Source organism: Cucumis melo, chromosome 10 (assembly GCF_025177605.1).
Source record: "Cucumis melo cultivar AY chromosome 10, USDA_Cmelo_AY_1.0, whole genome shotgun sequence".
Taxonomy (NCBI): Eukaryota; Viridiplantae; Streptophyta; class Magnoliopsida; order Cucurbitales; family Cucurbitaceae; genus Cucumis; species Cucumis melo.
The window spans coordinates 9505993-9525203 of record NC_066866.1 but is presented as its reverse complement, the minus strand read 5'-3'; the positions used below and the strand labels follow the sequence as shown (position 1 = coordinate 9525203).

At 31.5% G+C, this 19211-nt stretch overlaps 2 protein-coding genes across 3 annotated transcripts; one reads left to right on the top strand and one right to left on the bottom strand.

The window, feature by feature from the left end:
• Positions 1-1628: 1628 nt before the first annotated feature.
• LOC103501436 (nuclear pore complex protein NUP88) lies at positions 1629-8035 on the top strand. The gene is made up of 9 exons (XM_008465007.3): positions 1629-2144; positions 2284-2438; positions 2622-2744; positions 3908-4052; positions 4540-4601; positions 4926-5136; positions 5290-6228; positions 6355-6604; positions 7402-8035. Exons 1-9 carry the CDS (start codon positions 1836-1838, stop codon positions 7668-7670), a joined length of 2463 nt encoding a protein of 820 aa, XP_008463229.2. The 5' UTR covers positions 1629-1835; the 3' UTR covers positions 7671-8035.
• On the bottom strand, positions 7897-14535 carry LOC103501437 (cytochrome P450 90A1). Of its 2 annotated transcripts, none has more exons than XM_008465010.3 (8): positions 13820-14535; positions 13114-13263; positions 12398-12643; positions 8975-9064; positions 8767-8845; positions 8533-8642; positions 8274-8404; positions 7897-8194 (listed from the first exon to the last, which is right to left on the bottom strand). In XM_008465010.3, exons 1-8 carry the CDS (start codon positions 14342-14344, stop codon positions 8068-8070), a joined length of 1458 nt encoding a protein of 485 aa, XP_008463232.2. In that variant the 5' UTR covers positions 14345-14535; the 3' UTR covers positions 7897-8067. The 2 variants fall into 2 exon arrangements, with proteins under 2 accessions (XP_008463232.2, XP_008463233.2); XM_008465011.3 differs by having other exon boundaries at positions 8274-8401; positions 13820-14530.
• Positions 14536-19211: the final 4676 nt, after the last annotated feature.

The window sequence follows — 19211 nt, the reverse complement described above, 5'->3', positions numbered from 1 at the left end:
TTTTCTAAACAGATAAAAAAAAATCCTTCTAAATATGTTAAAAGTATATAAAAAATAAAAAATAAAATAAGTAAATACATGCTAAATTTACTTCCTTCCATTTCTCCTTTTACAAAAAAAAAAAAAAATCATGATACAACTTCAAAAATATAATAATAATAACAACGGCTTACATTTATGAATTGACAATATTCCAATTTTATTACTTTTAAGCTTCAATCTTCCAATTACTGTTTTAAAAAAATTAAATTAAATTAAATTTCACATAGCGTTTTAATCACTCATATCCGAATGCATAGTGATTAATTTGACATTTTTAATGGGAGCCAAAATCAAGAACAAATCGCTAGTATTTTTTGTTTCAGATTATTGTTTTCGAAATTCATCCACTCATGCAGGTGTACGAATCTCGAAAAGGGGCATTTGTTGAGCAATAAATTTTGGCCAATTAAATTATGCCACGTCATCACAGTAAACATTGTAATAATTCGATTGGGTTTGGATAATTAAGTTTTCTCGTACCCGATCTAATTAAGCCCTAAATATAAATTATGCCAAGAAATAATGGACCAAGCACATCAAACAAGTGGGCCTGGGGACGAACCTAACAAGCAAATATGCCCAAGCCCAGAGTGCCAGGTGGGGTCAAGCCCAAGCCCAACAAGCAAATGGGCCAAGCCTAAATCCAACAGACAGACGGGCCCAAGTCCAAGCCCAACAAGCAAACGGGCCTAAGCCCACCTAAAGCCCATAAAATTTCTCTATAAATAGAGACATCTACCATTCATTTAAGGGACTTTTTGGTTGAAAAAGAAGAATCGAAGCTTTGAAGAATTGAAAACAAAAACTTCTGAAGACTCTCAACCTCGAAATCATCCTTCTGAAAGATCGAAAACTTGGAAGATCCAGAATTCCAGAAGATTGAAGCTCGAATTGACTTGTAATTACAACTTCTTGAAGATCGAAGACCACGAAGTTCTAAATTTTATTTTTTGTATTCGAGAGAAAGAATCAAAGTAGTAAATATTAGAGATTATATCCACAATACATAAATCAATACAAAGTTTGATTCCACGAATTAAATTTCTCCTAAGATCTCGTGTGAACAATTAGTTTTAAGGTAAAAAATAAATAAAAGAGACAAGAGTTTTTGAACAATTGAAATTATCACTTTTTCTATAAACAGTTTACATGCAAGTTTGCATATAATTGATTCACTAAAGCTCAACAACTCACGATCTACTATTTTTAATGTAATTGTCCAATAAAATGTTGAATTTTTTCATTCACTTGAATGGAAGGGATATTGATAGTAAGGGAGGTTGTTGGTTTATTTTGTATTTTAGAAAGTAGTAAGAGAGTTTATTAAAAAATGATTAGAAATGACAAGTTTGAAAAAAAAAAAAAAAAGGAAGGTAGAGAAAGATAAAAAAAGAAAATGAGGGAAAGAAAAGCATTTTTAGATTATTTTAGGGAAGAAAAGAAAAATTTTGATGTGAGAGGATTTTGAAGTTTAAAGACTCTTTAAAACCCTACTTTTCTTGAAGCAGTCTATAAAAAATATAATATTTTGATCTATCTTTGGTAGTTTCTCATTTAAAATCCACTCCTTTTAAATCGTTTCTATGTAAATCCTAAGCCAAACGGAGCATCAAGGAAGGAATAGCATTCATTTTTAAAACGACATCGTTTGGAGGAGACTCCTCCACCCACAAAAAAAAAAAAAAAGAAGAAGAAAAAAAAAAACAGGGGCTACTGCGCCCTTCAGTCTCGGGACGAAGCAGTCGCCGGAATTGCAAATCAAAATCGGCGATTAGCAACATTCTCAAACGACAATGAGATACAACTTCGACCTGAACGAAGCTGATTCTGATCCCCCTCGTTCCCTAACCCCAAAACGGGATGTCGATTGGCTTCCTCTCAAGACCCACCCCGTTTTCACTCCCGCCGCCGCCGCCTCCACTTCCACCTCCTCCGTCGACGACTATGGCGTTTCTGTTTCTCCGCCTCTCCGAAACCTTCTAGTGTCCGACGGCGCCTCTCGTCTCTATTTCTGGGACTCCACCAAACTCTGCTTGCACCGGATTTCTATCCGCCTTGGAGAACCCGAACCCACCTCCGTCCTCGCCTCTTCTCCTTCTAAAGTCAGTTCTACTTTTCACTTTCTCTATTTTTATTTAACAAGTGTTTGAAAAGGAACAACCCCTTTTGTTCATAAGTGTTTTGTGTAATGTTCTCTCATTTCTCTAGTTTTTTGTACATAATCTCAATTGCTTTGAACAGGTATTGCAACCGGATGTCCAACTTGACTTTGTGGTGCAGAAGATTTCTATTAATCAGAATGGATCGGCATTGGCCCTTGTGGGTTCAGGCGGGTTGTGTATAATGTACCTTTATGGTCATAGTTCTACTAGAGATAACAACACTGTCATCTGTAGGTGAGGAAGTGTCAACAACTGAGTTAATGCTTTAAGTTTGGTTTCCATCTGTTGTAGTTAAATTGCAAAATTTTCATATGTTTTGTTCATTTGTTTTCTATTTTATGTAGTGCTTGTGAAAGGATGTCAAAACATGTTTTCCATTTAGTTTTTCCTGAATGAGTCTGTCAATTTGTGTTACAGGACTGTTAGAATTGGTCCGCAAATCTACTGTGGTGGTCATGATGTCATACGCACGCTTCAAGTTTCTTGGCACCCGTATAGCAACTTCCATCTTGGAGTCCTTTCATCTGATTCTGTTTTCAGGTATTATGTTTCCTGAATAATGACGTTTTATTCAACTATACCTAGTGCAATTTTATTCTTAATACTTATTTAGAGATTTTTTGGGTCTTATAAGTCGATATGAGAATAATCATAGAGTCCAGAAGTAGATTTTCACCATATTGAACTGTTTACTTGAGGTTTGAAATCTTGTTTTGCTGCTTGAATTCTCTTACCTATTTCTGTCAAATTTCAATATGTGGCTTCAAAACAATGTCCATGTAATGTCATCCATCATTCATATTTTTTGTTCTGGGATATGGAAATTCAGTGCCAAAATATCAGAACGGTTCCTGTGAAGTTTAGGATGGATGAAATCTAAATACTTGGAAGTATGAGAAAGAAAATAAAATAAATGTAGTCATGGACTAAAGTTGGCTCTGGTTTTTTGTACGGCTCAATTTATTGATGAATGGATTGGTACACCATGGGAGATTCTAGAGCTACCTAACTCTCTAAACACAATCAAAATATGATTCTTGCAATTTATACCGAAACATACCTCTCCTCACTGCTGAAGTTTCTCTTAAAGCCCAAGGAAAACTCACCTCACAACTCTCTCCCTAACTACCAATATTCTTGGACCCTACAAAATCACAAAGTTACACTCTTCCTCTACCCATACGTTGCTTTCCCTTCCCTAGTCTTTACGTGTATAGAACTTGGTAATTTTGGGTCTATCTATCTTTTTGCGACTAAGTTAAAACTTGGCTCCATATTGCCCTGTGAGCTAGGATTCAACTCATACAACCTTAGAGGATGAGGAGAAGAATTTAATTTTTCACTTGCTCTTATTGTAAGCTAATGGTGACTTATTGTGGCTTCTCTTGTTTTTTTTTTCCATGTTCAGCATGGACTCTCTTTTTCTTGTTTAGTTGCATTAAAAAAAAAACTATCTATAGCTTGTTGCAAATGATTAAATATAAGATTTGTCTATGGAGAGATGGATGTTGCTTCCCTCTCAGACACACAGCAGAAAAGCAATTATTGATATCTTAGACCATGAAATTTGTGTAGGTTTGCTTCAACGTGTCTGGTTGATTAACGAAAACAATCTAATTCCTTCATAAGATATCCATTGCCAATTAGTTTCTTCCTAAACATTTGATCTGGGTGTTTTATTGTATAACACCTTTTCCTTTCAGGCTTTTCAATTTGTCTACAGATATTGTGCAACCAGAGCAAGAATATTATCTACAGCCAGTGGAACCTGGTCAATCTAAAAATGCCACATCAATCTGCCCTGTTGATTTTTCATTTGGGGAAGATCACTTGTGGGACAAGTTCAGTGTAAGTTCATTAATTAGTAATTTGAAATGTCAAATTTGGATGATATAATATTTTCTCTTTATAGTGATGTTAGTATCTTTCACTTTTTCTTTTGCCAGTTATTTGATTCAATTGTTCTAACTTTTCGATGATTTCTTCCATGTTGATGCCGACACATAAATTAAAAGTTCTTTTACCAAGAAAAAAAAAAAAGAATTAAAAGATCCAACCTTTTATTTGCGACCTTTTAGCAATGTTCTCACCTAGTCACGTAGCTTTCTTGTGCTCTGTTCATTTGGTGCTCTATTATGCTTTAAGAGTCGGTGGTCTCAAGCTTTAAATTTTTTATATCTTCCTATGTATTGACTTGTAGGCATTAGGAATATTTCAGTAACCATAATCTGTAGGATCTGAAATCTGATATCAGTACTACTTAGAACTCAAGGACATAATTATGCAATTTATAGAACATATCCTGTTCAATTAATCTTACTTACTAAATCTGCAGGTGTTTGTTTTATTCAGTGATGGTTCAGTTTACATCCTCTGCCCAGTTGTTCCATTTAGAAGGTACTCAATTTATCACATCTCTCCTTTCTTTAATTGACTTTGGGATATCATCAGAGACAGACTTATTTCTTTGGTTTTCATTCTTCAAATATTTAGTACACTGAAAATATGTCGAGGTGAGATTTGGAGAGAATATTTTCTCTCATCATCTGAATTCATAAATAATGGTTTGTGTGTGCACTTTTGCACTTCAAGAAAATCTCCCTCCCTACAGCCTACTAAAAGTTCTGATTAGAGCCTAATAGTTTCTTAGCATTAGGCCTACAATTTTTGGATAGAACTATGTATATTACTGTCTCTAAGTGATTGCTTTGTCCTCAACAGTGTTTACAAGTGTGAATCTATATTGGAGATTTATAACGATGCTCAGTCCTTTGGGCAAAAATCACCCAATCCAACAGCTATGAATTCCAGTCTTGCAATTTCTTGGTTGGAAGAAACTTTTCCAAATTTAGTTCAAGCAACAGATGGAGGAGATGCATATGTGATAGTAGCCCAGCCTTGTGCTTTATTTGATGCGTCACTTGCATTGCAGGTATGACACATGAGACATTCAATGAATGGAATTGGTAGTTGACAACCATGTATATCCATGTATGGATTCATATTAAGAATGTGTTATAACATTTAGTGGTATGGCATGTGCATGGGTTTGGAGTCATTAATTTTCACATGACATGATCTCCAGGGGCCTTTGAGGAGGGCATGTAATAATGGAGATGAAGGAGATATATCAATTAAAGGTGCAGAATGTGAAGGCCGTGCAGTAAGTTTATTGTATAATTTAATCAGCAAAGACTCAGTTCTTGTGACAGCTTGGAGTGGTGGGCAACTGCAGATTGATGCCCTTGCAGATGAAATTCAACCTGTCTGGAATCTTGGTAGTCCTCCACGTGTACGGGTTGATCCAAATGACAATATTCTCGGTCTTGCTATGATATGTGAAGTGGTTACAAGGAAGCTCACCAACGTGAAGCTTGATCAGCCACTTGATCATACCGTTTGGTCGGGGCTCCCACCCCCTTTGCTGAGGCTGGCTATAGTAGATCTAGCCCTTCCAAAGAAAATGGAAAAAGATTCTCTTATAACAATGTTTGCTGATAAACTTATGGATCAAAGAATTTATGCTCTTCATAATGGAGGTATAGACTCGATTATATTGCATTTTCTCCCCTTCACAAGTCAAAGCAGAGGACAGAACCAAACTATGAGAACTCCCTCTGTGCATCCCGTTCTGAATACCTGCCAGGGAGACACTTCCAGCCCTTTTCCTCTTTGTGGTTTTGCCTCATTATCTGATTCGTTAGGATATTCTTGGATTCTGGGAGTTACCATTTCTCACGAATGCATTGTTCTAGAGATGAAAACTTGGAACCTTCTAGTCCCAGTTCAGGTTAGCAATTTTCAATACGAGGGAAAATCTGCTACAGCAGCAACAGGAGAGAAAAATGAAAGTGAAAGACCTGAAATTATAAGCAAAGATCTTCTTGGTGGACCTAAGGTGGTTCTCCTTCCTCAGCCATCATCAACTATGCGTTCTGTGACTGCTGATTCAATTGAAGGTCGGTCCATGCTTCATCAGTATTTCAAGCTCTTCCATGAAAATTATGTGGAGTATGCGCATGCGGTAATTGCAATTTACTGCAGAACTATGTAGTGCTTATCAACTACTTTAGATAATTTAGTTGGTTTAGTGCTCCATGGGTGTAACATCTAAACTTCCCCCTTCTTCCTTTCATCTAACCATGTGTAGGTGTACTACGAGCTCAAGCAGCATGAGCCCAAGTTGAAGAGGTTAATCGAGGACCAGCAAACTCGTTTGAAAGAGGCACAACAAAAACTCATAAAAGTAGAGGGGAAACAGCAATTATTGGACGAGAGGATAGAATGTGCAATCAAACTGCACAATGTCCTGGAAAATCGGATACATAGGTTGAAGAACTTGCCAGGAGCTCACAAAAAGCCGTTGTCCAAAGCAGAAAGAGAGTTCAAGTCTACACTTGGTAATAAATTCTCACTACAGTATTTAACTTTGTTTGTTTGGTTGACTTCTTTAACTAATAAAGTATTTGATATGGCTTTTGGAACGATGAAAAGCATTTTTTTTTGTCAATTATAGTTACTTTTTCAAAGCTTTCAAACTGTTTTGTTTACGTGATTAAACATTTTAATTTTCAAAGAAATGTGTAAATGCAATTAGTGATTTGTACAAAAGTATGTCTAGGAAAAAGAGTCTTAAGCACATTTTATACTTATAAAAAATTTTAGATTTGTTCAATTTTTTGATTTTTTTTGTTTTTGAACTTGTCTTTTTGAGGCCTTAGAATTAAAAGTAACCATTTTGGTTTTGCTTAATTATCTTCCACTTATTATGCACTTATCTCATGCTTGTGTTCAACCCAGTGGCTTCAATGTACGTTCATGTATGGTTATTGTCATGGTATGGTTATAGTTGGATCAAGTTCTGTTTTGTTGAAAATTGACTTATTGCTCTCCTTTTGATACTGGAATACTTTCACATATGATCCACACATGATCGTCCAGTCTTGGTATACTCTGACAAATCTCAATTATCATGGTTTTAGTTGTATCAAGTTCTGTTAAGTTGACAAAATTGACTTACTGCTCTCCTTTCGATTGTGCAACACTGTCACATGTTATCCTACCGTCTTGGTATACTTTGACTAATAACAAGAGAGATATGTTTTAACCAGTTGATTTCTGTTCAAGGTGGAGGAGTTTACATTTTATATTATTACTGCTTTTAATTTTTAACAAAGTGATGCTTTGTTGCCTCCAGACCACTTTACAGATGTTGAGTTGGACGCGTTGCATACTTCGATCGACACACTAACTGCAAGACTAAGGAGATTCACAAATTCTTCAAAGAACAACAATTTAGTGAACCAACAACAAAAAATGTACAGGAGAAACACTTATATCCAAGGCTCTCAGATCTCCCAACTCAAATCATCACTTGAGAAACTCTCCCTCCTCAATGCTGAGAACACTAAAAAGGTTAAGCTAGTTGAATCTAGGATACAAAGCAAGGAGAGGAACAGATCCTGATATCTTCTCTTCTCTGTATTTGAATGTGTTCAATGGAATTGCAACTAGATATCTCTGACTATTTCTGTAAAGAAGCCTGTCTCAAACCCCCCAAATTCTTCAGACTTATGTCAAATCATCTGAATTTTGAAGCTTGGACAACATCTGACTACAAGATATGTAGGTAGAAGACTGTGTTTGATTGGCTAGAAAATTGGTGCCCTTGGAGTGGGGCTGAGAGAAGAAGTGATATTTATAATTTTTGTATTGGTAATTCATTGGCTGTGCTATTGAGTAGCTCCATATTCTGTGTATTATAAAACTCATTACTTTAGCATATGATCTTATTCATACAGGATTAAGAGAAAGATTACACCTCCCCTCTACATATCGAAACCCCAGCTCGACTCTCTTCCCTTCATGTGTCTGGATGGCTGTCTTTACATTGTGTAATTTCGTTCTTACGCGTCACATAGATAGGGTACCGCTTCTGTGTTCTTGTTGTTGGGAAAAATACTAACTTATCGTCTTCTGCTGGAAGCCAACTGAAATATTGATGAATTACAATTGATATCTTAGCAGAGTTTGCATATTTAAACTATGTTTGAGCAGGTAGATGAGTACCTGAATTGGGTGACAAGATGATGAAGGAAAACAGAGAGTTCTACTCTGGCCAGCTCGTAACCTGGGCACAATCTTGAACCTCCACCAAACGGTGTAAATGCATTTAATGTCGTTGAGCCCGAGCTATTCTGCTGTATTACAGAGATGAAGTTAGCAAATGGGAAGGAGATTGTAAGTGAGAAAGAGAGATGATGTTTGGAAGGATTGAGATTTGACATTGGTGTATTGACAGTAGGGAACATGTTTGATTAGATTGTACCTTTTGCCATCTCCATGGGTTAAAAGAACGTGCATCTTTGAAATGCTCATGGTCCATATGTACTGCACGAAATGATGCGAAAACCTTCCATCCTTTCGGAATCGTATAACCTACATCAAAATTTTACTTTACTTTTATTCTATATGAATACACGTTAAGACAGGTTTTTGACAAAAAGACGAGAGATTTGAATTTTATTGAACAAAAGAAAACGTAATAATAAGTATTAGTTACCTTTGATGTTTACATCTGTCATTGCTCTTCTAAATACCCCACTGATTATGTTCGCAACTCTTAATGTTTCATTCACAACCTACCAAAAAAGAAAAGAAAAAAACTCTTTAAATATTGAAACCTAACAAAATAAAAAGAGAGAAAGTAATGATTTTTATTCTTTTTTTTTTTTTCTTTTTGAAAATTTAATATTTGGGGATATACTCACACATTGGGTGAAAGGCATGGACTTGTAATCATTCCATTGGAGGTGTTGGTGTGATTCCTTCATTCTTGCTTTGATTTGTTGGTGCTCTTCCTGTCCACCAATCCACCCATTACTTAATATTAAAATTACCCATGTGCCCTAAGATTTCAGTTCAATTTTCGATTTGGTCCTTTAAATGTTTCTTTTTTCTTTTTTCTTTTTCAAAAATATAAATCAAGAAAATAACTTTTTAGATTTATAGATAAAAGGTATGAGACACCACAAATCATCCCTAACAAATAGAATTTTAATTATCCTAAAATAAAGTATAACTAATATGATCAACCAAGAACCCAAACTAGTTAAGAGGCACAAACAAATAGTGGAGATCACAAGTAGGTTTCATGATTAAACAAGTTTAGAGTAGAAAAGGAAAGTATAGTGAAAAGGGAGGGAGGGGTTGAAAAGAAAGTAAAAGGGGCACGTGAGGGGAGGAATGAGATTGGAAATACTAGGTATCTAGAGAAAAATTAGATGGAAGTTGTAGGGTTTGTTTAGGGTTTGGTGGGAGAAGGAATTCGGACCGTATGATCCAATCCACATAAAAAAAAAAAAAAGAAAGAAAGGTCCCACGTGGTGTGGGGAATGGTGACCTTCTTGGAGGGCATTCTCGTCATTTCAACGGACAAGACAGAGTGGTCAAAGTTGAAAGCGTGCTCTCCCAAATAAACATCACCAAAGCTGCCTTCCTTTTCTTTTTTCATAAATAATAATTATTTATTATAATTAATTATATCAGCTTCAAAATGTAAATCTTCAAATTTAACTTCTACCATTTTCAAATCTATGACTAAATTAAAGTTAAAAACTCAAAACTTACTAAATATATAATATTTTTAATCTATTGATGTAATGCAAATGGACCTTACAGTATTTTTTCCGATAATTATTAACAAAACTGATTTAGATCATAAAACTATTTAAAATATTTATAAATATAATAAAAAAGAAAGGGAAAGGAAATTCAATATAGTTGGATTTTCTTTTTATTAAAAGGAAATGATAATGTCCATTGGATAAAGGGGACAAGTGTGTGTGTGTGTGTGTAAGTGTAAGGTTTCTTACTGCTTTCTGCCTCTCTGCTATTTTATGTACTTTCTTCTCACTCTTCACTTTCACCTTTTTGACCCTTTTTCTTTTGTTAGAGTTAATTTTTTTCTGTCTTTGTTTTTTATGCACTAAGTCAATATAATGATGAAACAAACCCAACAAAAAAAAAAAAAAAAGTGATTTATAGAGTTGCTGTAACTTTAGACAACACTACGAATTTAACCTACCTTAGCTTCTAACCTCAGTTCTAGGTTTAGCTTGTCAATAGCATTTTACGTCCATTTAAACTTTACATCATTGTTCTAACTAGGTTTGTTAGTTCTCATTACAACCTCCTGATTTTGAGAAATTTAAAACCATAGCATATCTTTCTTTTAAAAAAGGTTATTGATCATGAATCCAAAATACAAAAACTTTCCTTAAAAAATAGTCGGATTTCAAATAATTTTATATGATTTACAGATAATAAATCTACATTGGTCAACTTCTTAACTTTTAAATACAAAAATTTAAATACATCTATTTTTTTAAATCTTTAAATATTTTTTTTTCACTCAATTAAAAAGAATTCTTCTAACATTTTAAAATACTAATAGAGGTTAGTTCCTTATTTGATGATAAATATCTATCACTTGCACTCCTAGACATAATTGAAACTTGAGAGTACTTGTGTTTCAAGAGTATTAGAATCAAAGTACTATTTTTAGAAAAAAAAAGGTCAAAAGCACTAAAGGTTAAGTTCTTTTATTTTTAAATTCACTTTTATAAGTATAAAACTACATATACTAAAGTAAGTAATTTGTTGTTAAATACTTTAGTTTTAGTTTTATTTTTTAAACAAAATGTTTCTTCTAAAAGTAGCAGAAAGTTCTCTTTAGGACTTTTAGCACATTCTAATCTTAGATCCCATCAACTGATAATTTTTTTTAAAAAAGAAATGAATGTGAGAGAGATAAACCCAACCTAAGTGTATGATACATTCAATATATTTGAATATTGAAAATAAATATTTTTACAGATAATATAAACAAATGTAGGTTCCTATTTAAAGCATGAAGTTTTTAAATATCTGTTTTCTATATTTGAAATGTATGATATATACAATACTTTAGAAGTAAAAAGTAGAAAAGGGACAAAGTAAATTAGTTTTGGTTTTGAAAAATAGAAATGAAAAGAAATAAAGAAAAATCCAATCAAGTACGTTTGTCTACTCGATATGAAAACAAGATAAATTATAAATCCCTAAGTTTTTAATTGATAACCATTTTATATTTTTCTTCATTTTTTTGGTTTTTAAAATTTAAGTTTTTTTCTTTTCTTTAAAGCTGAATCTTTTACAAAATTTCAAAAAGAAATAAAGTCTTTTTTTAAAGTATATTTTTAAAATTTTAAATATACTGATTTAAGTTTACTTTTCAAAATTCAAAAATTTAAAATCAAACAACAATCAATCAAAGAAGATTTTTATTTTGTATTTTTGAAATTTAAGACTACAACTACTTTACTATGTTTTTTGTTTTAACCTTTTGTATGCAAATACTTGAATTCTTTAACTGAATATTTTTTCATTTTTTTAAGAAAAAAAAATTCTTGAAACTATTTTGTTATCATTTTTTTTTTTTTGGAATTTTTGACTTTATTTTTAAAACTAAAAGCAAGTGTAGATAATAGGAAAAAGAAAATTTAATAATATTTTAAAATAAAATATAATAAAAAGTCATTGGGAAAATAAATCTTAGAAGGGGCACGTGTATAGCATTAAAGAAAATTAAAAAAAAGAAAAAAAAAAAAAAAAACAGTGACATGAACAATTAAACAAAAAATGACAATATCCAAGTAGGATCTAGGGTTTGAGAATTTTAGGCAATTAGGGAGGAATCTAGACTTCAATTTCATTTCAAATTAATCTTTTTTCTTTTAGTTTTCAAATAAAACTTTTTCAATCTTGTATTCTTAATTAAAGTGTAAATAGTTTTATATATATATATATATATATTAAGCAAGATAGAATATTTAGATGAACCCAAAATCAAAATTTTTTTTTACCCATTTAAAGCCACCAATAAAGAAAAAAAATCAATAAAAAAAATGAAATTTAGGAGTTTAATGTATATAAAAAAAATGTGCTGTAAAAAAAAAGCATAAAAAAAATACAAACAAATTTTTTAAAAAAAATTTAAGAAAAAAAAAGCATGTAATTTGTGATAATGGATATGAGGTTGAGAGTGAGAGAAAGAAAAGAAAAAAGCCATAGATTTTGCAATTTTCTGCCCCACTATTGGATCATTACTTTCCAATTATTTCCATAAATAAATAAGGTGGCCGGAAAGTGACCTGTAATTGGGCCAAAGCCAGCGGCGTCTCCGTCAGAAACTTAACGGCCAGCGTCATCGTAGTTGACGTCGTTTCATATCCCGCCACCAATAAAGCCAGTAAAAAATCCACTATTTGCTCGTCGGAGAGGGCGTCTTCTCCGGCCAGCAGCGCACCCAGCATGTCCTTCTTCCCCAACCCGTCCTCACTTTCCTTCCTCCGCTCCCGCACCACCGTCCCCAATTGCTCCGCCACCTTCCTCCGGGCCTAAACCCAAAAGCTTTAACTTAAATCAAATCTGTCTTTAATTTATCATAAAGTTGTTGTACTACACCATATAGTAATTAACATTCACATATACATATCATTTACTACTAAAGTACTATTAGTCGTTACTTCCGTATTAATTAACACCACAATCTCATATTTTAATATGATGTGACATTCATTAAAGAATTTATATACGAAATGAGATAAGGTACTATTAGAGTACTAAGTTTTCTCTTCCTATCAAAAAAAAAAAAAAGAAGAAAAAAAAAAAAGAAACTATTCCAATCAACAACGGCATTATTAGTATTATTTAAAACTAGCGTAAGATCTTGAATTATTTAGTTTGGTGAGAATGAAAAGAGTTAGGCAGAGTTTGAGAATTTTTACTATCAATTAGCTACCGTTGAGTTATATTGAATATAGAGTAAGTAATAAGAGGTAAAAAAGAAGAGTAGTTATTATTTTACCTGGATGGCTCGACGGTAAGTGGATGAAAAAAGAGGGAGAGGAACGGTAAAAAATCCTTCAATGACAAGAAGATATTGTTTCATGAGACTTTGAGTCCATTCACAGCGATCAAAGCTCATCAATTGCTTCACTGCTAACTCAAATGTTATCTGAAATTTTTTTGTTAAAAAAGAAAAAGAACAAAAATACCAATTTTTTGTATTAAAATAATAATAATAATAATAATGAATGTATTTTAAAATGCAATAGAATAAGAAAAACATAATAATAAAAGGAACGGCCGAAAGAATAATTAAAATAAAAGTTTGCATGATCTGTACTGCAAACAGAATTATAGGCTTTTTCTTTTTTGTTTTTTTATTGTAGCTAACCTGCGCCAGGGGAATTTGAAGGGAGGCCCGGTTTGAGTCACAATAAATCTGCTAACATGCACTCATTTGTCCATTTGCCGAGTGCCAACTCGGCTTTCATTATGTCAATGAGACTACAAATTTGAACTAATGTTTTAACTATGTGAGTTATACTCAAACTAGTACATGTTTTATATGTTGAGTTATACTTTCAAATTTGGAGAAGTTGTGATTAAATTTATTTTTCTATTTAATGGGACTTTATGGGAGTGAAGTGGTGGAGGCCAATCGCTCAATTCAACAGTAAAGCAAAAGAAAGAAAAGGAAAAAGAAAAATGAATAATATTTTGTGTACCTTTTTAGCTTCTTCCATGAGAACGATCCGGCCGGACCAAGAGTCCAAATTGAGCCGGATCAACCGGTCCACATCGGCCAAAAGATGGTCTCTAAGAATCGAAGAATTTCCAAAACTCATAGTCAAAGAATGCATTCTTTTATGTAAACTTCCTTTCATAAGCAACAAAGAATGCTTCCCGAGAAGGTTAGAAATCGAACCGGGGTAACTACACTCAAAAAGCTTCTCTTCATTCTGAAGAATAAACCGGTTCGTTTCCCAATCGGCTGAGAAAACCGTCGGTTCACCAAACAAATGCGTCGTAAAAACCGATCCATATTTCCGCACCCGTTCGTCGATGAAGGGTTCAGGGTTCTCGGTCTTGTAGGCGGAGATGATTTGAAGGGTCTCTCCGATCAGGGGAAGCCCGAGAGTCCCCGGTGGCAGCCTCATACGGCGGAATCTGGCCGGACGGAGTAGGAGAAACAGAGAAGAAGCCAAAACAGAGGAAAGGAAAAAGAAGAAGAAAAAGGAGAAGAAAGCCATGGAGGACTGAATTGAAATTGAATTGGGGGAAATGGGTTTTAGAGAAAATAAGGAGAGATGGAGGGGATATAAATAAAAAAAAAAAAAAAAAAAAAAAAAAAAAAAAAAAGAAATGGGGGAATTTTAGAGAGAGAAAGAAGAGGAGAGAGAAAATAGAGAATTGTTGTTTTCAAGGGGAAAAAAATGGGTATGAGACAGAGGCACACGGGTGGTATTACTCATAAAACAGAGTAAGAAAGAAGTGAAGAAAAAGAGAGAAGGAAAAACCTTTTTTTTTTTCCATAATTTTTTAAAATTTATTTTTTGGGAATTTGTGAGAGAGAAAATGAATGTCGGATATTTTTGTATCTGACAGCTTTTATCTAAGCAATTTATTATTATTATTATGTAATAAAAGATAAAAACTCTTAAGTAATTTCCATTTAAAACAAATTACAATAAAGTAGGGGTGAAAGAAACAAACTATTGACATATTTAGAGTCGAATTTGTCATGATCAAACTAAGGTATGTTAGGATAGGTTTTTAGGTTAGATGTATGACAAAATTGTCTACGTTGTACATGGTCTAATTAACTCCTCCTTTTTTTCTTTTCTTTTTTTTCCCATTAAGTTATTGTGCTTTCTTTATAAGGTTGTTATATTTGTTTTTACTCTATTTTAGGTTGAATTGAATTATATATATATTTATATCACTGTAGGTCTCATCTCAAAGTTTCAACCATTTAAAAAAGTTGTATGTAGTAATCAACTAAGTTATGGCTTAAGTTGAGATCGAAAGTTTGTTAAACTAAATAATGGTATTAGGTTTGTTTTAGATTGATTTGAATCTTTGATCATTTGGTTTCAAAACCAATTGAGTTATGTTTAAGTTGAACGATCATACACAATTTATAAAAGCTCGTAATAAATTTTAAAAAATGAATGACTTAATCAAAATTTTAAAACTAAATCAAGTTTTCATTTTTCTATTCAAAGTTTGTTTTGGTTCAACAATATGTGGTGTGAAAGATCTTAAATCTCTAGATCGATAGTTATATTAGATACCAATTAAGTCATAATCGAAAGGATTTTCCAGTAAAAAGTTAATTTGAATGTAAGGGATGATACATTATATTGTTTGGAATTTGTTTGACAATTATAAATATTCTCTATTTTTGAGGACAGGAAAACATGTTTGGTTGCATAGTTTTCCAAAATAATTTGAAGGCAAAGGAATAGAAACAACAATTCATCCTCTTCTTTTAATTATTTTATAATTATATATTCTTTTTTAAAAAAAGAAAATGCATTCACATAGAATCTATTAGCATTTGAAGTAAATTATAATAGAATAATAAGAATTCTAAAGCAAATTTATATGGTAAAAATGATGATCATATATTTAAAAATGATTATTTGAATAAACTTTCTATGAGTATAATTCAAACATAAATATGTAATAATTAATTTTAAAATTTCTTTCAATTTTTTCTAGATAAAACAAACGTATCGTTTCAATATCAGTGTTATAGAATATAAAACCAAACCTAAATAATAGATTAAAAGAATGAGGGGTGTGTGATGCAATGATAGGGGTTGATTTGAGGCATATAGTGTGTTTGATTTATTGTCATGTTCAATCACATGGTTTCCCACATTAGGAAAAACATCAAACTTTCTTATTTCTTACCCACACTCAAACAAACCCAAAGAAAAATAAACAAATGAGAAAACTTATGCTTTCTTTTATTTTTTGGTTTAAATCCTTTTTGGTCCCCAATTTTTTTTTCTCATTTCTATCCTTTTTATGGTTCTTCTTTTAATTTGAATATAACAAACGATTTAGATTTTTTTTTAATCATCCAAAGTAGACTCCCACTTGTCAAAATGGTTTTAATTTAGTAAAAGAAATTTTTTTAACATAAGAACCGACAATTTAGTAAATAAACTTTCATTTTAAGTTTTTACACTTTCCAACTTATAACAAAATAGTCTAAACTTTCTTATATAGCAACTTCGTGCTTTAAATTTGAAAAAAAAGTATTTTTACGATGAAAACAAAATTAATGGTAAGTTTTTATTACACGAAAGAAGATAATTAGAGTTTTTATAGTTTACACATAAATTTGATCTATAATGAATTTAACATTCTACAAATATAATAAATTTCATGAAATCCTATAATCAATTTATCCTTCTACAACTAATCAGTTTTACTATTACCATTTAGTTCAACTATTGCAAAAGATACTTACAAATTGAACTATATTTAAGTTTGACAACATATAAAAAAGATTTATTAAATATGTATAATCAGATAGGATATGAATTACCTTTTCAAATATTTTATACATTATCTTTCCAAAAACCCACATACCAAACATTCTTTAAGAACCCAATAGATTATATTATAATTGAACACAATATATTATATTATGTTTATTAGTTCCAACCCCTATGATCTCCACTCTTTTTCTCTCTCTAAATCAAAAGGAATATATGTTGATTAATATATAGTGTGAAGATTTTATATTTTTAATGGAAGAGAAACACACAAATTAAAGAATGATTAATTTATAAAATCACATGTTAATGCATGTATTAAGTAGTAATGAAGGTGATGGTGTATACCAACCATCAAGCAGGTCAGTTTGTTTTGAAACACTTCTTTTGAGAATTACCAATTTATAAGTGAAATTTGATCTTATATATTTCTACTTTTTTAAAAAATAAAAATAAATTGTATATTCCTTTTGTATAGTTTTTATTGGAACTTGCAAGACCTAAGGTGGGGGAAGGTCTATTGTGAAGCTAAAAACTTCATCAATGGCAGCTCTATAGCTTCTGCCCTATTTTGACTGGCAATATATCCCTCTCTGCCTTTTGTTATCACACCATTGGATGATTCCATTGCCATTTTTGGTTTCTTGTTCTACATTATGAGTTTTCAAAAAAAAAAAAAAAAGAAAAAGAAAAAAGAAAAAACTTTGCTTATATTCAATGTATTTGAATGGGGATAACCCTCTTTTAATCTCAAATTGTGTAGAGTAACTAATGTAACCAAAAAGTTTCACATGGGTTACCAAAGAAGAAGATCATTGTGTATACATTATCTCAGTTAGTTTTTATTACTATGAGATGTTTTTATATGTTAAATTTTCTGGAATGGAACCAAAAGCCAAAATTATGAAGGATTTATATCCTAAATGGGTGTGAGATCAAGAGCCATGAGCCCATTGCCCCTATGATCCCTTGTAGAACACTAAACAGACTAATGATCGACCAATAACCATCTTGTAAAGGCTTAAGATCAATATTATCTGATTGGTTTGATGGACATTTGAGGACTATACAACTAATTGCCAAAGCATGTGTCTCTACTCTTTAATTAATTATGTATTGTTTGCCAACATATACAATCTTAACAAAAGTATTGACTTAAACATTAGAATATATGTTGAAGATATATATACCCTCATGCCAATGTTAGTTCTTGTCCTTTTATATCATATGAGCAGTCAATCGTCGACTATCTTAAAAAAGCATTGACATGGATAATATTAGAAAAATGATTATGTTCATATATAATAGTCTTAACCTAGTGAAATTTTAGGATTAATGGAATATTTTAAATTATATTAAAAGTGTAGAGAATCAATCTCCCTATATACAATAATGTATTGTTTAGTCATTTATTTTATTTACTTATAATAAATATTACATTCCTAGTAATTAAGTGGTAAAATTTTAAATTGAATACAAGAAAAAATATAATATAGTTTTATGGTCATCATATTTGATAATAAATACTATATATGTTTGACTTTTTCATGTCTATTTACTAATTTTTTGCATGTTGCATGCTGAGGATATGCAGCATCAGGTGGACCATTAAAAGAATGTTATCTCACATTTTTACGTTCTATTTAAAAGAAAATAGAGAAAATTATCCTTTGGTTCTTGAATTTTAAAAATAATTTTTTTAATCTATATGTTTATAATAATAAACTTTGGTTACCGAGTTTTTAAAATGTATCTTTCAATGGCACTATATAGGGAAGACTTAAACTTAGGTTGGAGGAGGATTGACAGTTAGACTAATCACCGACCTAACTATAAATATTAAAAAATTAAATAATTTTCTTTATATATATATATATATATATATATATTATACAAAGACAATAAAGTTGAGGGGAGCTCGAGCCTCCCTAGATCTATACTAAATTCGCCGGTATATCTTTTTAGTCTATGGATTTTTAAAAATAAATTTAAAAGACATCTCAAATAACTTTATATTTTTTATTTTAAATAAGTATATAACATTTTAAAGTAGAAGAATAACTTATAAAAATCATATCCTCTCTAAAACTATTTTTGAAAATCTTAAATATCATATAGTTATTTTAAAAAAGTCAAACATAAAATACTTTTAGGATCTTATAAACCTATTTTTTCTAAAAATACTGACTAAAAAGGTACATTTTGAAAATTTGAAGATTAAATGGATCTATTGTTAAACATTAAGACTAAAAATGTTCATTTTTAAAATTTAAGGGTCAAAAACACATATTCATATCGTAACTTAGGGATTAGAAAGGTAGTTTTTTCAAGAAAATAATTTAAAATTAGATTTATGCTATGCTCAATTTATTTTTTTAAAGGTTTTATCGTTTAAAATTTTAGATGGATAACTATAGAAATTGAAGTCCTGAATTTTTATACTTTCAACCACTTATACTTGTGGTAAGTGAATTTGGACTTAAGAAAATATATATAAAAAAAGATAAATGTATAAAATAAAGTGGACTTTTCTAATAATATATAATCCTAACTTATTCGGAATATTAAGAAAGAAGCATTTAATCTTTATTGTAAGAGGAAAATG